Source organism: Mesitornis unicolor, unplaced genomic scaffold (genome assembly GCF_000695765.1).
Source record: "Mesitornis unicolor isolate BGI_N332 unplaced genomic scaffold, ASM69576v1 scaffold24057, whole genome shotgun sequence".
Taxonomy (NCBI): domain Eukaryota; kingdom Metazoa; phylum Chordata; class Aves; order Mesitornithiformes; family Mesitornithidae; genus Mesitornis; species Mesitornis unicolor.
In genome coordinates this window covers 75472-96195 of record NW_010198057.1, presented here as the reverse complement: position 1 = coordinate 96195, position 20724 = coordinate 75472, and the positions used below count along the sequence as shown (strand labels likewise).

The window sequence follows — 20724 nt, the reverse complement described above, 5'->3', positions numbered from 1 at the left end:
AAGAGTGTTTAGGAATTTATTTAATTTTGGAATTTATATCAAATAAGTATTGCTGCCATATTCCTACAAAATAACTACAGTAATAACCAGTTCCTACACTATCTCAAAACAATACACTCACTGCCTTTCTGTTTAATACTTAATGAAAAATAGCCTTTGCTTTCCATGGAAATCATGACAATACGAATAATTTCTCAGAATATGAAAAATTTATCCAATTCAAAACCTTTTCAGGTAAGACTAGTTGTTCTCCATCTTGATTCTGATCTTTTGCTAGCTTACTTTTACCTTTTTCTTAAAAAGTAACCACATTTCAAAGTAAGTGGTTTCAAAATACGAAGTTAAGCATTTTGTTCAGAAATTGTCTAAACAGTTCTTTGAAGGTTTTGAAATTATCCTAAAAATGATTTGAAAACACAACATGCTTCAAACTGGAAAATCTCTTTCAAACAACTTCTGTTTCAGTATATTTTTAAAATCGAAAAGAAATGCATTATATGGGAAAATTCACAAACTGTAGTAGTAAAGCACTTAAAGATTGAGTACATGAAATTGTAAACAAAATTCCTAAATTATTAATTTAAATGATACAGAGAAAAGAGGGAGGAAATAATAAATTGTTGCATAGTTATTTTGATAATCTATTTTGTTTGTCCACATTGGAGCAGGAAGGCCCCAGTTTTTGAAACATACATGCATGAAAATAACTGATATGCACAGCTGTTTGTAGGAACAGCATCTTATGCAGACAGGGTTTTTGTAGGGGTTTTAGGGTAGAGTTGGATATTAAGAGCTTCATTACCTAAACCCCACAGTCTCTAGATGTAGCTCCCCATCAACTGCACTAGAAACCTGTGCCTCCTCACTCTGACTCTACAGCATCATACTCGAGACTTCAGGAGCTAGAGAGGAGCTCCTACAATGCAAAATAGAGAAGTACGTCCATTTCCCTCTCAACAATCTGGGGGCACCAATCTGTCACATAACTTGGGAGTGTAATATGCCACAATTACATGATGCAGAGAGTATCTCTGTATCAGGGCTCTGTCCACTATAGAAATAATCAATTACTGTCTAAACCTCTGATTATGTATAACTGAATTTGAGAAAACTGATGCACCTGACAAGCTCATTTTTTGAGATCAGTGGGGCTAAGTGCAGGAATAAGAATTCATCAGGTTTGTTTTTTAATTTAGAATTGTGGCTTTAGATACACAGAAGATCAAATTTATAAGTCCATGTTTAGTAACCCTATAAGTGCTTTCAAAAACAGGTAAATTAAGCTAATTGTAATTCCTTGCTTTTGTGTACCTCCACAGATTTTATATCTTAGAGGTTGAAAGGAAAAATTAAATCAGAAACAAAATCACTTTTTATTTCTATTTTCTGCTGTTTACTTGTTACACAGTTTGTATGAAAGTATAGACTAACTTGTTCTCAGCTCTTAGCACCACAATGCATCATTTCCATTTTAACAGAATATTTATTATGAAAAACCTAACTTTTACCAAAGTGTTATAATTCCCTGAAATGTTGACCATGTTTCTGGAAAATACTTTAAAAAACAACAACTGTGTTCCATTATTGAACAAATAAATAAGATTTAATAAAAACATAAATGATTTAACATACTTGTCCCATTCACTGTAATCCCGTGGCACATTTTTCTTGTTTCTTTGATTGTTTTGTAATATTTTGTTCTGAAAGAGAAACAGCCAGCCTGTAAGACAATTTTTAAAGTGGCAATTCACAGCTTTTGTTTTGTTTTGTTTCTGCAATACATATTGCTAGTAACTAACACTATTCATGACTTATCTCAGCACAGTCTTGAGAACTTAATTCATCTTGCTTTAAAGAAAATCTTAGGGTATTTCACATATTGATGTAATCTGAGGAGCTCTTCAGTGTCACACTTTCTCTCCACTGCTCTGCTACATGTCACAGAGGCACTGAATAACACTTCCAGATAGGAGACTGCTCTTCCTAATTAGTATTTTGGGCTGCCATCTTCCAAACCATCCTTTCAACACAGCAAGGGAGACCTCAGCCTTGGGAAAACCTAGCCTTGTGATGAGCACCGAGACTGAATCAGTAACACTGTTTTGGGCATGCCATTCCCAAGAGAACGCAATGCACGGTTTTTAAACCCTCACAACAAACTTACAAACGTTTGACTTCAAAAGAGCGTCTGGACTTCTTTTGACTGTTTCACACACCACTCAAGCTAATTCCCAAAATTATTCACACTCATTCTAGCTTTTAGACAAACTCCAATATTGAGGTTTGCCTTACCTAAAATTTACCTTTAGGACCTTCCTGCAACATTCACTCCTAGTAACAGCTTCAACTGACTTGTATCACAAGTCATCTCCTACACTAATGGAACCTATTTCCATAACTGGAACCTTTGCCATCTCTTCTACTGCTGTCATGAGACTATATTTCTGATATGTCCCTCCCTGCTTGTTGACTTCAACAATACTTAATAGCAAGGTGTGGTTCCAAAACAGGTATTTCACGGTCGAACAGCCAGTTCAAAAATATTCCCATCTACTCTGTCCTGGCTATTCAGTCCTTCTTTTATCTTGCAGTCCATCGTTTACTGAGTTAGACCAACATAATTGTTTGTAGAGTTACAGATTTACAGTTATCTGGGTTCAAACAGACAATTTGATAGAGATTGCAGTACAATCCCTAAATATCTGTACCAGTTCAACAGAGCATGTGATAAACTGGACCAAAGAAGCAACCAGCAACGTCTTAAACTAGCTTTACCAGTGATGACACTGTAATAAGGAAATACTTCTGCAGTTGGATGTAAACACCTCAATTTACATAATGCAAATCTGACCCTTCCTGTAAACACTTCTGACTATCTACAATGTTAGGTTACATCAACTTTGTGTGGTGCAGTCAACACGCCAGAAGGAAAGAATGCCATCCAGAGGGACTTTGACAGGCTTGATACACAGATCTGTGCAAACCACATGATGTTCAACGAAGTCAAGTGCAAGGTCCTGCACCTGGGTTGGGCCATTCCCAAGCACAAAAACAGGCTGAGTGGAGAATGGTTTGAGAGCAGTCCTGAGGAGAAGGACTTGGGGGTGTTGGTTGATGAAAAGTTCAATATGAGCTGGCAACGTGCACTTGCAGCCCAGAAAGCCAACCATATCCTGGGCTGCATCAAAAGAAGCGTGGCCAGCAGATCAAGAGAGGTCTTTCTGCCCCTCTACTCTGCTCTGGTGAGACCCCATCTGGAGTACTGTGTCCAGTTCTGGGGCATCCAACATGGACACAGACCTGTTGGAAATGAATCCAGAGGAGGGCCATGAATATGATCAGAGGGCTGGTGCACCTCTCCTATGACAAACAGGCCTAGAGAATTGGGGTTGTTCAGCCTGCAGAAGAGCAGGCTTCAGGAGAGACCTTATAGCAGACTTCCAGTACATGAAGGAGGCCTACAAGAAAGCTGGGGAGGGAACTTTTACAAGGGCATGCAGTATGAGAGGTAATGGTTTCAAAGTGAAAGAGGTTAGATTTAGATTAGAAATTAGGTAGGAACAGGTTGCCTGGGGAAGTTGTTGATGCCTCTTCCTTGGAAGTGTTCAAGGCCAGGTTGGATGGGGCTTTGAGCAACTTGGTCTAGTGGAAGATCATGGGGGGGGGGTTGGACTAGATGATCTTTAAGGTCCCTTCCAACCATTGTATGATTCTGTGTTCTCAGTCTTTGAAGCTAGACAAAATGAGAAATACATTTAGTGATCAACACATGCTTGCAGTTGCAGGAGGTCCTGAAACATGAGTTAATATTATGTATGCATCCTGGTGTATATTACAAACTTACTAATTTAATAAATACAAAATCTTTTTTTCAAACTTGAAGCCCTTAATTTAAATAAGCACAAAAATAATGAAACTCTCAGAAGAAAACTCCTGTTATTTACACTAATGCAACTTTAATTTAGGGAGAGAACTACAGCATGTCCTTTCAAGGAATAATGCTGAAGTGTTGACTCAAGAATGCACAATTTTTTGAATTCTAAGTCTCATATTCTTGGAACCATTTTAACCAAGTTGCGGCTCCAACAGAGTCAGGAATTTCTCAATCAGTGATATTTCACAGCATCTCATCCAAGAGGCTTTGAAGAAAAATATACCTTTGCATGCTGTGGAACTAAAAAAAACCAAATCTCTGCCCTTGTCATTTTTCTTGCCAGAACTCACAATGCATGGATCCCACAGGGTTTGAAGCCCAATGAACAATTTCTGGACCAAAGATCAAAGCACAGACTGGCTTCAGCTCAAGTGACACAGGATTTGGCCTTGGTTCTCCTCTGGGCCCTGTGTGATGGCCTAAGACACTACTATTCTGTGTCAGATAACCAGTATTATTTTCTAGTTCAGAGTATCCAAAATAATATGAAGCCTGTATAGATACTATCACAGTGGATTTTTATAATATAAAACTTGGAGTGTGTGCTACATGCTCTGGACTGTACCATGAGAAGGTATATGAGGACAAAAATATTTCTGGAATAGTAGTATTCCTGTTTGGCAAAGGAACTTAAGTCTGCTGAAATCCCATCAATATAGTCTTCTGGAAGTGAGTATCTTTAAACACATGCTTTAGTTATGTCCTGGAAAAAGTGAAGCAGCAAAAATAATAAAGCAACATGGGCAGTTAAAACCAGGAAAACTGTCTCTCCAGTCCTCTTTCATTTTGCAATATAGATGTAACCTTGATGTCCTGGGCAGTATGAAAGAAAAACAGAGATGTAAGACAGAAACTTCCATATTGTGTGAAAGAGGAAAATACTGCATAAAGTTCACTTTTTTCTATTAATTTTTGGAAAATCTTCCCCAGGACTTCACATCAATAAAAAGAAAGCATGATATACAGTTATAAGCTATTAGCAGTGAATTGAAACTGTACCTACATTTAGTATCAGGAAGAAAAATCTGGAAATAGTGGGAATAAGGCTGAAGTCATCCATGACAGCATCCGACAGTTAAAAAATATCCTATCCCACACCTACTTTTCTGCCAATACCTCCAATAGCACTGCATTTAGTGTTAGTAAGAAAAGCTGTTCACAGACAAAACAGATTTCAGGCAGGCAAATAAATGAAAATTAAAAAAAAACCAAACCATGAGGTAACTAATATCTAGGGGAAAAAAAGGTTATTCTGTAGTCCTGAAGATTTGTTAAGTATGCTTTATGGCTACAGCTGGAATACCAACTCAAGGTATAAAATAAAGACACTCAAAGGCTACATATACACCAGTGCAATCCCATATAAAAGCGGCTATACGGTGAAACAGTAGGCGCAGAGAGTCCACCATCCACGCTGTACATGTTTCAGGCTATTTATTTTGAACTAGCTCCTGTCTGGTCTCATGGAACAAAAGTCTACTGGCAGCTAGAGAAAATCTCCTGGCATAACTTCATCCAAAAAGAACCTAGTTCATATGCCTAAACAGTACTTTGAAATGTGAATCAAAGAACCTAAAATGGTCTTTAAGGAGATTTGCTCCAGAAGTGAATGCTTGATCAGAATTAAAACATTATTACAAGACAGATGCTAGTACTAACGAGGCACTTTCTTTTAAGCATTGGTCCCTTGCAAGGGAACTTAAAGGTTTTTATTTCTGCTTAACAAAATAAATCTAGCAAGAAAGATACAATGACTAGAAGTTTGTACATATAAAATGACCCAATTTTAGAAAGACATATAATTAACATACATTAGAAAACTGGGGATACCTGATTAGCAGGAAGACAGCTGCTGGAACAACGAATAGGAGGCAGGTTATCTTGTCTTTCATGTACTGTGTCTGTTCTCAGGAACTGTGATTTCTTATAATCTTCATTCATTTCTGTCACCCAGCTCTGAAAATAAATATACAATATATCTGTACCTTAAAGCAGTAGAGGAGATACACTTCATAGTCTACAATGACTCTAACAACTATCCTTATAAGGCACAGTTCTTAAATGGGGAAAAGCAATTAACACACAAAGCAATTGGGCTTTTTTGAATAAAAAATAATCTACAAAAAAATCTGTAGACTTTAAATGGGCATTAAAGATTAATGTGATGTTAATTCAAGAAAATTATTTTTGAACTCTGAAATAATCCTTTGATCATTTCTTCATTTAATGAAATAATTACATTCTACTTAGGCACAAGAAGAGGAAGATTGATACATCAAAGTGATTATATTACTGACCATTATCAATTAAGAGTTATACTGTACCATCAGTTCATCATTAATTGTTTTCCATTCTTCAGCTGTGAAATCAGAAGCTGTGGCTAAAGGCTTATCTTTTCTCAGTGCTCTGCTCCTCAGATCTAAATGCTCGACACGCTTTTCACAAAACAGTGTAAGTTCAGGATAATATCCCTCTTCACCAGACCTTTAAAATGCAAATATATAAAAGTCACCAAAAAAGAATGAAACTTCATTGCGTCCTCTATATTTGTCTGCACACATAGTCTCTGTGTAGTCACCATAGTGACTACAGAGGACTATTTTCCTGTTTCAACCAAGTCCTCCTATCACCTAATAATATTCTGATCAGAACATTCCAGTGAGTTAACCTTCAACCACTTTCTAATGGACACACATACACAGTTCAAAATTATCATCACGGTCCTCATAAAAAAATGCTGGTGTCATTTTCATCAAAAGTTAAACAGTCATGGCATCTGAAATCAACAGTCAGGCAAGATGGCTTCATGACAGAACAAAAATCCAGCTGCAACATTTGAGAGAAAACCTGACAGTGAGTTACTCAGATATTTTCAATGGTTAAAACAGGACTTGAATTTCTAACGTTATCATTTGGGCACTTCTAACTTGATTACTTTAACTTAGTATTTTAATTTTCAATTAGAAAGTCACAAAGAGGTTCAAGACAAATAGAGTATTTAGGTACAGGTTCCTTCGAATTTTACAGAATAGGAATATAATTAGTAACGAAATGAAAAAAATATAAAGTTTACCTTAATACCCTGAGAATCTTTTCCAAGTGTTTAACATCTGTGCATTTTTCAATGAACTTGTAGTCCAGATGATCAATAAGTATTTTATATCTTTTAGTGGTTCCTTGGTCCAGAAAAAGTGGTACTGAGTCATCACCCATAGCTAAATATTAAAAGGAAAAATGTAGCAATTCTATAGGCACTCAGTTATATCTTAAAGCAACGCAAATTTAAGGACTAACCCTATGCATGCTCTGTTATGCAAGCAGACCTACTGTCACAAAATAAAAATTTCAAATTCGAAGACCTGATCACACAGTCTTCTTGGCAGATGTTTACTGACAGAAGTACGGTTATATATGATATGTATTGGAAAAAGGAATGTATGCAGCTCTACTGCTTCTGCAAGTCAGAAAGACTGCTTAAAGAAAAAAATCCCAATTTTTGTTTACCACATTCTCTATTTTTCTTTAAACACAGTAAGATGTTACCTATTTTAAGCAAGTGTGGTGGGGCTGAAGAAGAAGATGGTGCAGGACCCTCTACTTTTTTCAGAAGAAAGATGTTAACCAACTCAGTGTATCCAATGGAATGATAACCTTTGCCTTCTCTGTAGCCAAAATAAATCCTATTGTTTGTCTTTCCTCACTAACTGCATTTTCTGGGCCTTTGCTTACATCACTGTACTAATCTGAATATTTTCCAGCAAGTCTGTAACTGATGAGTGAGCTGAGGTGTTCAAACTGGACACTTCCTGTCTCTCTGTACCTTTGATCTGCTTATCTGCATCTTTTTCTACTTTGATTCTACAGAGCAGAAACTTCTTTTTTTCCCCATGTTATAGAGTGCTTAAAGTCATGAGTTATTTTTAGCAAGTATGGTAAGGGTAACTAGCTAGTATACAATAACATCTATGCATGGATATAAACTCAATTAAAATAATTGTGTTCTAATTTCTAGCATAATTACACACATTCGTTTGTAGTTGCACAAAACAGTTTACAATACAGTATCACTTAATAGCAGGTCATAATGAGGTACTGCATAAAGCCAGAATTTACAGGTTCAGCCCAGGAAAATAAACAACACGCATGGAAAGATAGGCAGATACAGGAGATAATTAGACAGGAGGAAAAAGCAAGTAAGGCACTCATGACAAAACTGCAATTTTTCTCTCGTTTCAGTATTTCCATAAGTGTTCAGAACAAGGAATAAAAATGCTCATTCCCTCGAGTCCCAGAGGCTCTCGGGCAACGCGGTAACGCGGAGGCATCGGTTGCAGGGGACACGGCACCGCCACCGCCAACTGCGCTCCTCCGGCCGGCTGCGGGCAGCGCCCCGAAGCCGCAGTGCCGTGCCCCGCTCCGCGGCAGCCGAGAATACAGCTTTCACCCCCCGGAGACAGGAATTCACATTAAAACCCCACATCAAAGGCTCCCTCACACCACAGCCGGAGCCAGGGCAGCGCGGCTAGCCCGTGCTTAGCAACTGTTGCTATGTACAACATGGCGGCCGGCCGCGCACAAGAACGGGGAAGCCGGGACGACGGTGGAGACACGGGGGTGCCCTCTCCAGTCACCTCCTTGCGAGGCTCCCACAGGGCCCCGCCGAGCTCCAGCAGCGACACCGGCATCGCGTGGCGGACTTCAACACCCACCTGCCCGGTGCCGCGCTGCCTCCGGGAGACGGACGCGACGTAGCCCTCGCTTCAGCAGGGGGACGCCCGCCTCTCGCTGGCTACAGCGCATGCGCAGCTGGGCTGCGGCTGAGGAGGCGCTGCGCGCCGAATTCTTCCGCCGGGCGGGAGGGCTGCCCCGCGGCCGTGGCTGAGGACGGTGGCGGGATAGACCGCGACGGCACTCCCCGCTCTCCTGCCTTACCTCTACCTTTAACGAAACATCACCCGATTCTTTTCAATGTAGTATTTTATTTAGCTTAGAACAGCAGGTTCCACTCCCACCGTCAGTCGCCCCAGGTATTTACACCACTGCTACCTGTCAGCCCTACAACCCCTGTCCCTGGTTCTAGCACCCCTTCCCTACATTTGTCCAGCAGAAAGAGGTACCCAGCCTGTCCACAGTGCAGCCACACCTGTCCTCTACTCCCATAAGACCTTTTGTAGCACTGGTCACGTCCTAGCTTTTATGGGCAACCCCTGAGCTCACCCTTCTGAGCAGCTGTGTCAACTACTGACCCCTTGTTCCTGTTGTGCACACTATGCATGTCAACCTGGTGAAATAACGGATAGCAACTGTGTAGTAAAAGTGTTATTTACACTCAAGTGTATCTGGTTACCAAGGAATAACTGCGGTAAGAAATCTCTTAACCACTAAGATACCTAAGAAAATCTTAACCAAACAGCTCCAAAACAAAATGTCAAGAATGTTTAGCCCCTAAAATGAGCCACTGTAGTTCATTTATGAGTCAGTACATGGTCATGCAGTCTGTGACAAATATACCTTACTATATTGGTGTTAAACACATTATCTCAACATTAACAGCATCATTAGCACCATCAAAATGAATATTTGGAAGCATTTAAGGAGGTTAAATTTGCAACCGTCACAATCCAGCAGTATTTTGTAATACACTTCAGTGATAATGTTTTAGTACTACTTAAAACATATTTCAAACAGACAGATGCAAAACGTTTTGACTCATCAATACAAAACTATCACTTAGATCTTTTGAGTACAGATTCCTAAGAAGTCATCTGAAAAGCAAAACAATATGCTATTTTACTTTTGGGATGCTATCAAAATTATCTTCATAGCACAGACCTAATTCTTTCTTCGAGTACAACTAAGACAAGAAGCACTTTGGAAATTGTTTACACATTGCTTCTTAATGTTTACCTTGCCTCCCTCCCCTCATCTTTTCTGAGATACTATTTTTTTGATGTTTCCTCCACAGCTGGGTGCCTGAATAGAGCACTCTCTGGTCCTTTCAGATTTGCTCTTCTGAAATCCAGGTCTGTGTTCCAGACCCACCCTTGTGTAGCCTTCCATTTATTTTCAGTAGAATTTGGTCAAACCACAGTAATGCAGTTCCCAGGAGTCCAAAGAACATTTAACAAAATTAAAACACAAATAAAGTTTAGATGAGAGTAATGAAAACAAGGTCAACACAAAAAGAATACAGTACCACTGAACTTCACTACTATATACTCTGACTACAGTTTAAACAACAGCTTTAGAAATCTATTGCTGAAAGACAGCATAGACAATATTTAGTATCACAGTAAACTTTAATATTTCAATATCTTAAAACACATTAAGAGTATGCATTTGTACACCAATGGATTTACAGAGCAAAGCTATCAGAAAGATTAAACTGCAGCATAAATTCACTCTATCTTCATCAGAAGTCATCGAGCATCAAATACCACCACTGTAATAGTGCAGTTAAAGGAAAAAAAAAATGTTGTGGTTGAAAAAAGATCAGGGTTGGAGGGGAAAAACACACAAAAAAGAAACTGCCTAAATCTAAAGTCACATCTAACTACACAAAAGCATTCCAAAACTTGTCTTTAATTAACCCTACAACACTCTCATTAAAACGGTGACTAATATTAACCATTACATGTACATCACCCAGAAAACTATCAAAGCTTATTATATTTTGCATAGAAAATGGAAAAAAATAGAAAGCGCCATGAAAGAAAACAAAAACCCCACTCACACTGCAGAGATTGCCCCATAGTACTCTGCTCTACTGTACTGATTTTTGGCCCTGAAGCATTCTTATATAATTACTTAAATCTTCCATTTGGTTTCCCTTATATACCTTGTCTCCATCCACAGCTTCCCAAATGCATTGAAGTGCACGTGTAAAAGGATACATCTTTTTGTCCTTTTTTTGTACATTATTCTGTAGCCACATTCTCTGCATCTGATGGGATCTCTTGCCTTTATTTCATTTTCTGTATGACATTCTGATGTGATGGAGGAAGAGAAAGGGAGTGGATAAACAAAATCAGCATTGTTAATGCATATATAACTCTCAAAAGTGGTAATAATCAAATTCTTATTTGTGCCAAACAAAACATAATAAGAAAACAGTTGTAGTGAATTTGTATCAAGGGCTAAATGATATCAAGGTATTGTGCAAAAAAAAAAGAAAATAGCAGGCTTTACTTATATTAAGATCAAAGAGGATCTGCTGAAAATAAAAAAAAGTACTTCATAGAATACATTCCATTTCTGATAGAACTAGACTGTCTACTAACGAAAACTTCAGCTCGGCCCTCCAAAACCCCAAGTTTATTTTCTCAAAAGACAAAAGAATTCAGATATTCCTGAAGTGACAACTCAAAATCACCAATTTTTAAGTTGTTGACCTATCCATAGATAAGAGATAAACTGACTACTGCCCTTCAATACAAGCTTTGTGACCACACAGCATTTTAAAAAAAACCTCTCAGATGCACTAAACAGAAGATCCACTCGCTGAACATACACTTACAGAAAGAGTCGCGTGGAGATGGAGGACGTCCACACTGCAATACAAGCTCTAGTGAATTACTTCCACATTGCTATCCATATAAACCACATATATGTGGTATTATTAGTGTGTAAAGCTTTAAGAAACATAAGGATCCGCAACTATTTGTATTTATGTATTCTTCCTTATAACAATTACGCATTCTTCATACCAGATCTCCAGTAACAAGCAGAAAAATTCACTGATGTCTTTTCTTTACCTCCACAAATGTAAATCATTGGCTGCTGTTTTGGAGGCTGAACATCCTTCTGTGAATCCATGTTCTAAACAAAAACCACACAACATACACACCAGTTGGTTTTTTGTTGCTTTTTTTTTTTAAGTTCTTTTTTCAAGACATGCACAATCATTTCCATATCTCAATCTAAAGTTAACAGAAGATGGAAAACTTCCTTAAAAGTAAATACAAACAAATTCCATCCATATTTGATACACAGGACATTGGCTAATTCAAGTTAAAAGAGACTTAAGAAAGTAACCTAGTTCAACTTCTCAAAAGCGGAGTAAGATCAGGTTCCTCAGAGCTTTACCAATCTGGTAAATTCCTAACTCTTATACCAGTAAATAGCTGGCATGATGCTTCTCTATGATCATGGCTCTTGGATGCTTTTGCTTAATGTTAAAGTAAGGATTATTTCCCTCATCTTCACAGTTTGTTTCAGTACAAACTCAACTGGAAAAAGTAAGGTCTTGAAAACAGAAGGATAGGCTTGACAGAAACAATTCATCCTTTGTTTAAGAAAGTCTGATCAACACTTGACAAACCACCTTATTAAAACCCCCATTATGCCACTCCATTTGAGAGAACTGGATCAATTAGTTTAATTCATTAACGTCTATAGTGTTCAACTACAGTTTTGCTCTACTGTAACCATACTGGCACCTTAATCCACTTGTGTTACAGCCTTTCTGTCAGTCCATTATAGTAAGATATAAGCAGTCATCCATTAGCACTTGAAAACAGCAGCATCCTTTACAACAGAGCTGATGCAGCTCATGCAGCAAAGTAATACTGCTGCTGAAGACAGAAGTAAGGTACAGCTGCGTGTGTTGCAGCGAGATGCCATGGCTTAGCTGGCCGCCACGCACCCTGCAGCTGTAAGTGCTGCCAGAACGATGCACCTGCCTACGCTGGGGTGCCATCGTAACCTACCGCGAAGGCGTGCAGCACCGGCCACGCAACCGGTGCCGAGAGGACGCTGCACATACCTGTGAGAGACAAACTCACTCCTTCACGTTCACATCAGAGCCCACAACGGAGCAAGGGCCGCAGTCCTCACAGCCCTCAGGCCCAGACACCCCAGTCCACCCCAATTCCACACTAAGGCCTCCCCCGCGGGTCTTTGTCGCGGGACGGAAGCCCACGAGACCGAGGCTTTCCGTGCTCGCCACCCACCCGCTCCCCGGAAGGGAACCACTGACTCCGAAAGAAGGAGCCCAACTACCCCAGAGGAACCTCTGCCCACGCTCACGTAACCAGGCACCTCCACTAGCCTCGCCGTCCCCTCGGCGCCGACTGATGACGACACTCCAGGCGCCGACGGAGGTGGGGCTTGTCCCACGGCCCGCCCAACGGCGCCTGGTGCCGCCGTGCCGCGTACCTCGTTCCGTGCCGTTATGTTACCGGCCGCACGAGCCAGCGGTACTCACCGTGCGAGGGGGAGAGCACGCGGCTCTGCCGCCAGCGGGAGATTTTGAATATATAGTGGGGTGGCATTTTTTATTACACATTTCATATATTTTAATAAATAAAATTGCGTATAGACAGCAGCGGCAGCTTCCTGAGAAGAAAGTTGGCAGCTGCACGGTTGGATAAAATAAGAAATACCGAGCTCGGTATTTTTTATTTGGCTGTACCCGAGCTCCTCTGCTTACGCGGGGTGAAAAGTAACCGTGCGGCTGCGCGGCTTTAAACCGTCGCGGTGCCTGTCTCAAAGCCCTTCCTGTTTGCAGAAGCTTTTTATCTGAGATTCGTGAACAAAATACCCCACATCTTGGTATTTTAATCTTGTGGGCGGTATCATATGTACCCATTTTAAACCAAGTTTACAAGCTGCGATACTAGGTATTTTAAGTGCAAGGTACGGGAGAAGTTCACATGTCGCGGTTCCCATAGGTACTGAGCTGAAATCGTGTTGTTGAAATCTACAGTTGTGTAGAATTAGCCGTCTTTGCTTCGTTCATTCCCGGAAAAATGTTTAACAAATACTGTGTTTTTTGAACATGCCGATTTAAATGACTTCGTCGTTCAAGAGGTTCCCTAGTTTAAAGAAAGATCTTTTCTCTGTTTGTTTCCTAAGCACCCAAATGCACTGATATATAAGCAGTTGCAATTTAATGATGTTGTTCTCATAGTAGAAAATCACCTTCGTACGTAATCTATAGCGCATCTAAAATAAACTTGAAGAATTAGAAATAATTGCGATTTTCTTAATTTTGTGTTTATGTTAAACGTCATGAAAACGCAGTAACCGTTTTAGACAGCACACCTGCTTCTCCATACCGCTGTGTACGAATAAAGCTAAATAGAACTTTTTGAGTGCCATAATAAAGCACATGTAAGAAAAACGATGTGTGAAAGGCAGAGCCATTCACCTCGATTCTGACTTCCCTCCCATCGCCCCGATCCTTGCAGGTAACGGGGTGTACCGGGAGTTTGAAGCAGAGGAGGGAAAAAAAGCCTGAACCCTGGTGAAAGCACACTAAGTAATTACTATCTCATAAACAAACAAATGAAAAATAACTGGTATTATTTCTTCAGACACATTACGTGTTTTAAAATACGTTTGCCAAACCGAGAATTTTAAAAGGACTTGCCAATAAAACCGCCGTGAAAAAAGTCAGTTAAAGTTAATTTTGGGAAAATAAGTTCTCCACTATTAAGAAAGAAATAATGTAATTGCTTGATTATTGGCATCTTTTAATTGTTCCCTTGGAAAAATAGGACGTTTTATGAGATCTTAATGGTTCAGTTACTTCATCCGTTTCTGACAAAGCCGTCTCCTTCAAGAGGAGCGCTCTGGCAGTAAAACCCCATTCCGGTGGGCTGATAGACACCAGCCCTAAAGGTGCTCCCTGGGTTTAGAGCGGCAGAAGGGGTGGGGGCTATGTGGGAGACCCCCACTGTCCCGAAAAGTGAAACAGCTCTTGGGGAATTGGTAGGAAATCGGGAGAAAGGGCTTACGGGGCAAAGTGAGGAGGTGCGGAGGTACTTTTAAGGTGGGAAGGAAATGCGATCGTAGCAGAGCGCAGCATAAATGTGTGGCAGACTGCCTTACCTCATTTGCTTGTTTAGAAGCGATGTTCTCTGGTTTTTGTTTTGTTTGTTTGGGTGAGGTTTGTTTTGTTTGTTTGTTTGTTTGGTTGGTTGGTTTTTTTGTGACGGCTTTTGTTAAATCACGCTTTTTGGTGTGATGCTTCTGTGTACCGCATTAAATGCCACAAATACAAGCTGTCACGTTTCTTGTACATTTTTTGATCCAAGTCACATAAGTCCACCTGACTTTGAGTGACAGAGGCAGAACTAGCAGCTGCTGTGTCCCACTAAGGAACCAGCAAGCTGTCAATTTCACAGAAAATGTAATTGATTTTATAAATAAACACACTTATTTGAAAAATATTTTCTTCTAGCTCATGAGAAATAGCTGCTACTACAGGATGCACTTTCAGAAAACTTGGATTACATTTCTGAAAATTTCTAATGATTTCTCCTTCCAAAAAGGAAGGGGGTGATATCCCAAAAGCCTTTCTCTTTTTATCCATAACAGTTACCTTTTAGCCACATAAAACAACATTCTTTATCCAAACATGTCACAATTTCCCCTGGTTCTATATAGGTAACTTTAAAATGTGAGTTTCCTCAGGCCACTCTCAGCTTGCCTGGCACTGCTGTCCCCTGCCCACCCACCGGGTTGGCTTTGCAAGGCTGGAGGAGTGGAGGCTGTCAAAAGGGAAAGCTGCAAACCTGCCAAACCTCACGGGCAGGAATTACATTACTTAATTTCAACGTTTCTTTGGAAAGACTCTGCTTTGCTTCTTTAGAAGTAGGTGTTGCTTTTAGAGTAACACACGACAATTTTACATCTCTCATTCAGATCTGATGTTCTAGTGGAGGAAGAGAAGAAAACTGGAAGAGTAAACAGGGAAAACCCAGAAATTTAGAGATAAACCAGGTTAAATGTTATAATAGTGAGGTAAAGGAGAGTACTACTGAACATGAAGATGATTTATTTGGCCTTTCCTATGTCACTGATTCCTCCATGGGGCAGCTTCTGCAAGGCCTGATGGTTCCCTGCCTCCAGCGGTATGGACTCAGCAGGTAGGTGAGCCTATGGAGCCCCACGTTAGCTCAGAAGGAACAGGCACTCAGGGTTTTGGTGTTTTTTTGTTTTGTTTTGTTTGTTTTTGTTTTTGTTTTTTAATGTACAGATTAACTAAGATCACAGCAAAAGCTAGACAACATCACAGGGCATCTCCTACCCGACTGACAGCTGATTTTAAAGGAGGTAGCACTTGACATGTGCTCTGTGATTGTTTTTTTTCCAGTACTAATTAACTCGAATTAATTAGCACCCTCATAACTCGTGCTTAAAGATTCCTCATCGGTGAATACCTTTGGCTGGCTGCGATCGCCCAGCGCCACTGAAGCTGCCCCTCAGCTCTGGCGCCCTCTAGCAGGGAGCTGTGAGGGCTCTCGAAGAGGCGGGAAAACCTCACCCTTACCAGGCACCTGAAAAGAAGCAGGGCGGGGGTCGAGTCAGGGCGCTTTTAGTGGTGGGGATGGGTGCGGCGAGGGGCCGCAGGTCTGGAGTATAAAGCGTGAGAAGAAAGGCGAGCCTTGTCGGTAGTGTCCTGTGGTCTGGAGGAGCGGGCTCTCGCAGTCGACGGAGTCGTTTTACTCAGGCTTCTGTCCCACCGTCTCCACTGCCCTCGCCCTAGGGCGGCAGCGCTCTCCTGAGGGGCGCGGAGGGGGTGGGGGAGGCAAAGCGGCAGCGGTTGGTGAGGGCGGGTAGTTCAAATCCAAGAGAGGGAAAGCAGCGGTAACCGTACGCGAAGAGCCGGTGTGGGTGGAGAGAAACGAAGCGGCTTCTCGCTAAGGGCAACGGGTCCCGGAGTCAGGCGCCGAGCTGCTGAGGCGGCAGGTTTTCCCTGATCTCCAGCCAGCCGGCGAGAGGGCTTTCTCACCTTCAATTCTTCTCAGAGACCCCCGCCAATCGCCTCAGCCGCGCTCGGTGGTAGGGGGGGCCTCTAGGCTGTGTTTCTTGAGCTCAGCGATTTGCCAGATGAGGGGGTGAAGCTGTTGCTTTGCTCGTGTTCGGCGTCGTAGGTGACTGAGAGACTCTCGGGTGCTGGTCCCTAGGTCGCCATCAATAATCCTCATTACTGGGTAAATAGACATTGCAGTGAGTGCATGCATAGACCAACTGATAACTGTGTCTCAGCTGGGTAATGTTTCTCTTAAATCTCTCTCTTTTCTCTCCCCCTCCTTTCTCAATTTAGGTTATCATTAGGGGTAAGCAATACTTTGAATACAGCATCTTTGCTTTGGAAGATCTTGAGTTGCTTCACAAATTAGGGTAAGTGTCCCACAACTTACTGATAGGATTTAGGTATGCCATCTTCGATATTAATAGCCTTGAAGGTATTAATGACTTCTCTGGTTTTAGATTTGGGCGCTTAAAGAGCAGAATCTTCTGAGAAAGTTAGCTTTACTGCAGATACGGTATCTGGTTAAATAACAGAGAAAATATTCTTGTTTCACCAAAACTTTGCCTTTATCTGTTTTGTTAATAATGGTGGATGGTGACAAACAAGGACAGAAAACACCTTGTTCAAGGTGTAAGCGTTCAGTGTGTATTACTGGGGAATGTAAATTAGTATCTGAAACAGGTGTGAGTGTTCTAGAGCTCATGTCTAAGTCACAGGTACTATTTACATTGCTTTCTAGTAACCAACATTCCTACCTCTTTAGGACACTTTGTAAGACTAAGCTTGTCAGAAATTATTCGATGTCTAAATGTCTGAATCCTGTTCTTTAGTTTGGGTCTCTGAATATGAAATATTTTGCTCTGTGAACTGCCAGCAAGTTTGTAGTTGACTTGTAGATCAATTTGAGGACTACAAAATTAATAATAGATATGACAAATGTATAGAGCACAAGAATCTACACTTAGCAGATATGGATTTTATTCCTTCCTCTGTAACTGACTTGCTGTGTCTTCTTCCCTGCACATCTGTTTTATGATGAAACAAGGCTAACAATACTTTTGGAAATTGCCTCAAGATCCCCAAATGAAAAGGGCTTGATGTTATGTATCAAATCTAGCAGATGAAACTTTTTTCCTGATTAAAAAAAAAAGGAAGCGCTTATAAAACACTGGACAAGTCACAGAAGGTTTTATTGGGCATCTCTTATGAATTTAAGTAGCATCTTGCTCTGTTATGAGAGATATTCAGCACCTCTGAAAGGCTTTCCCTTCTGTACTGTATTTGTAAAATGAGACCTTGTGTTAAATTAAACCTTAACTTGTACAAATAATATGTTTTGGAAAAAATGTATCTCCAAAACTGAGGTGGATACTGGGACTTGCTGTACAGAAGTGTAACGAACGTTTTTCACTCATCGTCTGTATTGCAGTAGCTTCCCTATAATTCTTTCAGTTCTCTCAAAATCAACGTAGTGAGCTCATAGGCTCCCCCTCCTGGGTCTTGGCGTATTTACAGAAAACTTTTGGCTTTTACTTGAGTTACTCACATTCATTTAACTCTGTTATTTTGATCTCCCCTACAGCTGCAAAAACTTTACTTGACAAACAAGTTTGCCTAAATTCTTTTATATTGTAACATTTTAAATTTCCTTTGATCTCAGTTGTTCATAAGATTAATTTCTCCAATGAAATGCCTGAGAATGAATCAGCAAGTGTGAGTTTTACTTTGTTGTTTCTTCAGCATGCTACCTGAACATTAAAATTCTAAACCTGCAAGCTTGTGCACTTTTGTTAAATGTGTGGTTAGTTTGACTGTGTTTAAGAAAAATACTTTTAAAGGTAAGTGTGGGTATGTGACTTTTTTTTGTATAGGATTTTGATTTTGAATAACTGTCTCTGAATAACATTCAAAATTTAAATCTCTGTCCATCAGCATTTTTGGTAATAGCATTTCCTGACAACGTTTGCTAACTAACTGCAGTTCACCAAAATTCAGTATAGAAAATGAAACCTCTATTCTTTTTGTAGATTATACAATGATAATGCCCTGTTGTTACTACAGGTCTCCTACAGGTCTTCCTCCTCTTACAAAAAGAAGAGCTATGCTGATGTGGCCCTCTGTTCACAGCATGAATAATGAACTGAAGAGCAGCAATGCACTACATAGAGACACTTCACACCCTCTTCCAATCTTTTAAAAGTTATATTATGTTCATGACACAGCATTTTCAGCTTATTGCCTAAAATGTTGAATAGCGATGAAAGTGAAACATTAGACACTGCTTGAAGTTGGTCCTGCACTGTCAAGGAATTTATGCCTAATTAATGTAATAACTAGCTTAAAGCTATGCCATTGCATTTCCTATTTGTGCTGTCATTTATTTCACCAAGTCAAAACAGGGAATGAGGAAAAAGCAGTGAAGGAAAGCAAATGTGGAAGTAAGGTACCTGTAGAGGTAAATGGGAGAGGGGAAAAAGAGCAGGCCAGATTTCAGAGTTCATAATCTTCTTGAAATTGTTTTCACATACCTTTCTTTCCTGGAAGAATTTTTCTCAATTATGTGGATGGAATTTTTTTGTTTGTTTTTAAATCTGTTTGATTTCATACTGATATTAGCATGATTCGTTAGGCCTTTATGCCGAGTTCTCACAGTTTGCTCTTTAATATCCTGTTCACTTTGAACTTCTATATGTTGCTATCTCCTCACAGTAGAAAACAAAAAAAAAAAGCACTTTCTATATTGCAATGATCTTATAAAGTGCCTTCAGTATGAGTCAAATAATGTTAATTAAATCACTGAGGATCATCAAAGAATAGTTCTGTCCCAGGCAGTATTTGCTTGTATTTGGTGGCTTAGAGCTTGACTAAGTCATGACTGTTGAGATATTAGCAATGTCTTAATATTTGGTGTTTAAGACACCTTCAAAGATTCTTATTTTTGCCTATTCTGAAATTTTATTTATGATCTCCAGCCTTATGCTCCAAAATAACCAGTTCTAGAGGCCAGTAACATACTCCAGTAAAAGATGCTGATTCAAACTTTGGAAGTTTTACAATATTGATATGAGCTACTATGGTTTCTGTGAGATTAGCACTCATACAGGCATTATTCATAACATCTTATATATGATTACTGTGTTGTGTGTGCAGAAGGCAGCAACCTATTGCCACTCTGGTAAGAGTGGAGAAACTCTGCCATGTGCGACGTAAGTCTGTATTCTCACATCTTTTAAATGGGTCCATCAGACACCTGTAACTTTTTTAGGAAATTATAAAGTAATTCTTTAAAATTTTATACTTAAGTTTAAAAGAAACTTTCTTTCTGTGTAGATGGTGAGAGGACGTATAGTCAGTCCATCAGCTTCTTTAAAGTGTAAAGCTTCAGAACCCTCAGTTTACTCACAGAGCTGAGAAAAAGCAGAAGCTTCTTTACAAAATAACATTTAAATCCCAAGGAAGATAAGAATGCACTGTTCACTTTGTAACTAGAGGTCAAATTTTATTCCCTCCAGGGATGGTAAGGATCTAAATAATAGAGAGACCTGTAGACTTCTGACTTCATGATGAATCTGCTCGTTTTTCTTAAGGAGAAAATGCCTTTTGTCTAAACTCATCTGTTACCAAAGCTTCTGCTAGTTCTTGAGGATGGAACTGTTAGTGGCTGAATGAACCAATAATACAGTGCTAATAAAAATGAAAGGGAGTTTTGTCACCGATTTCAGCACTAATGAGACTCTAATTGCTGTGTTGGTTATTTGAAATCTTTTTCCCTGGATAAGGAATGGTAAAACAATTTGCTAACTAGATGTGTGTTTTAAATTGCCTCATGATACGCTATGCATTTTAATTGCTCATCTGCACTGTTTCTACTAAGCCTAACAGAAATATTTTTGTCATGGCTACTAGCTTGATAGCCTTACACAAAGCTTTCTCAGTAATCTGAGAGTGTTTTGGTGACTACTTTTATCGTTTGTTACAGAAATAACACTGGTATCTTCATTTACAAAGTTGAAGTGCCAAGCAGAAG

At 39.9% G+C, this 20724-nt stretch overlaps 2 protein-coding genes across 2 annotated transcripts in view; both read right to left on the bottom strand.

The window, feature by feature from the left end:
• Window positions 1-7147, bottom strand: part of SPAG1 (sperm associated antigen 1) — a 42660-nt gene extending 35513 nt beyond the window's left edge. Inside the window, exons 1-4 of the mRNA XM_010189010.1 lie at window positions 7008-7147; window positions 6259-6418; window positions 5765-5890; window positions 1633-1700 (exon numbers count right to left, since the gene is read on the bottom strand). Coding sequence (XP_010187312.1) covers window positions 1633-1700; window positions 5765-5890; window positions 6259-6418; window positions 7008-7147 — 494 coding nt within the window. The remainder of the gene's footprint in view (window positions 1-1632; window positions 1701-5764; window positions 5891-6258; window positions 6419-7007) is intronic.
• A 3206-nt stretch (window positions 7148-10353) lies between these two features.
• On the bottom strand, window positions 10354-11749 carry POLR2K (polymerase (RNA) II (DNA directed) polypeptide K, 7.0kDa). Its single transcript, XM_010189007.1, has 3 exons — window positions 11689-11749; window positions 10828-10920; window positions 10354-10376 (listed from the first exon to the last, which is right to left on the bottom strand). Exons 1-3 carry the CDS (start codon window positions 11747-11749, stop codon window positions 10354-10356), a joined length of 177 nt encoding a protein of 58 aa, XP_010187309.1.
• Between the last annotated feature and the right edge of the window lie 8975 nt (window positions 11750-20724).

Excerpts from the sequence above, each read along its gene's own strand:
- POLR2K (XM_010189007.1), bottom strand. The coding sequence starts at position 11,749 with ATGGATTCACAGAAGGATGTTCAGCCTCCAAAACAGCAGCCAATGATT. Across the intron at positions 10,921-11,688 it reads AATGATTTACATTTGTGGAG|AATGTCATACAGAAAATGAA; the intron begins GTAAAGAAAAGA and ends CCATCACATCAG. Across the intron at positions 10,377-10,827 it reads CAAAAAAAGGACAAAAAGAT|TGGTGGTATTTGATGCTCGA; the intron begins GTATCCTTTTAC and ends GCACTATTACAG.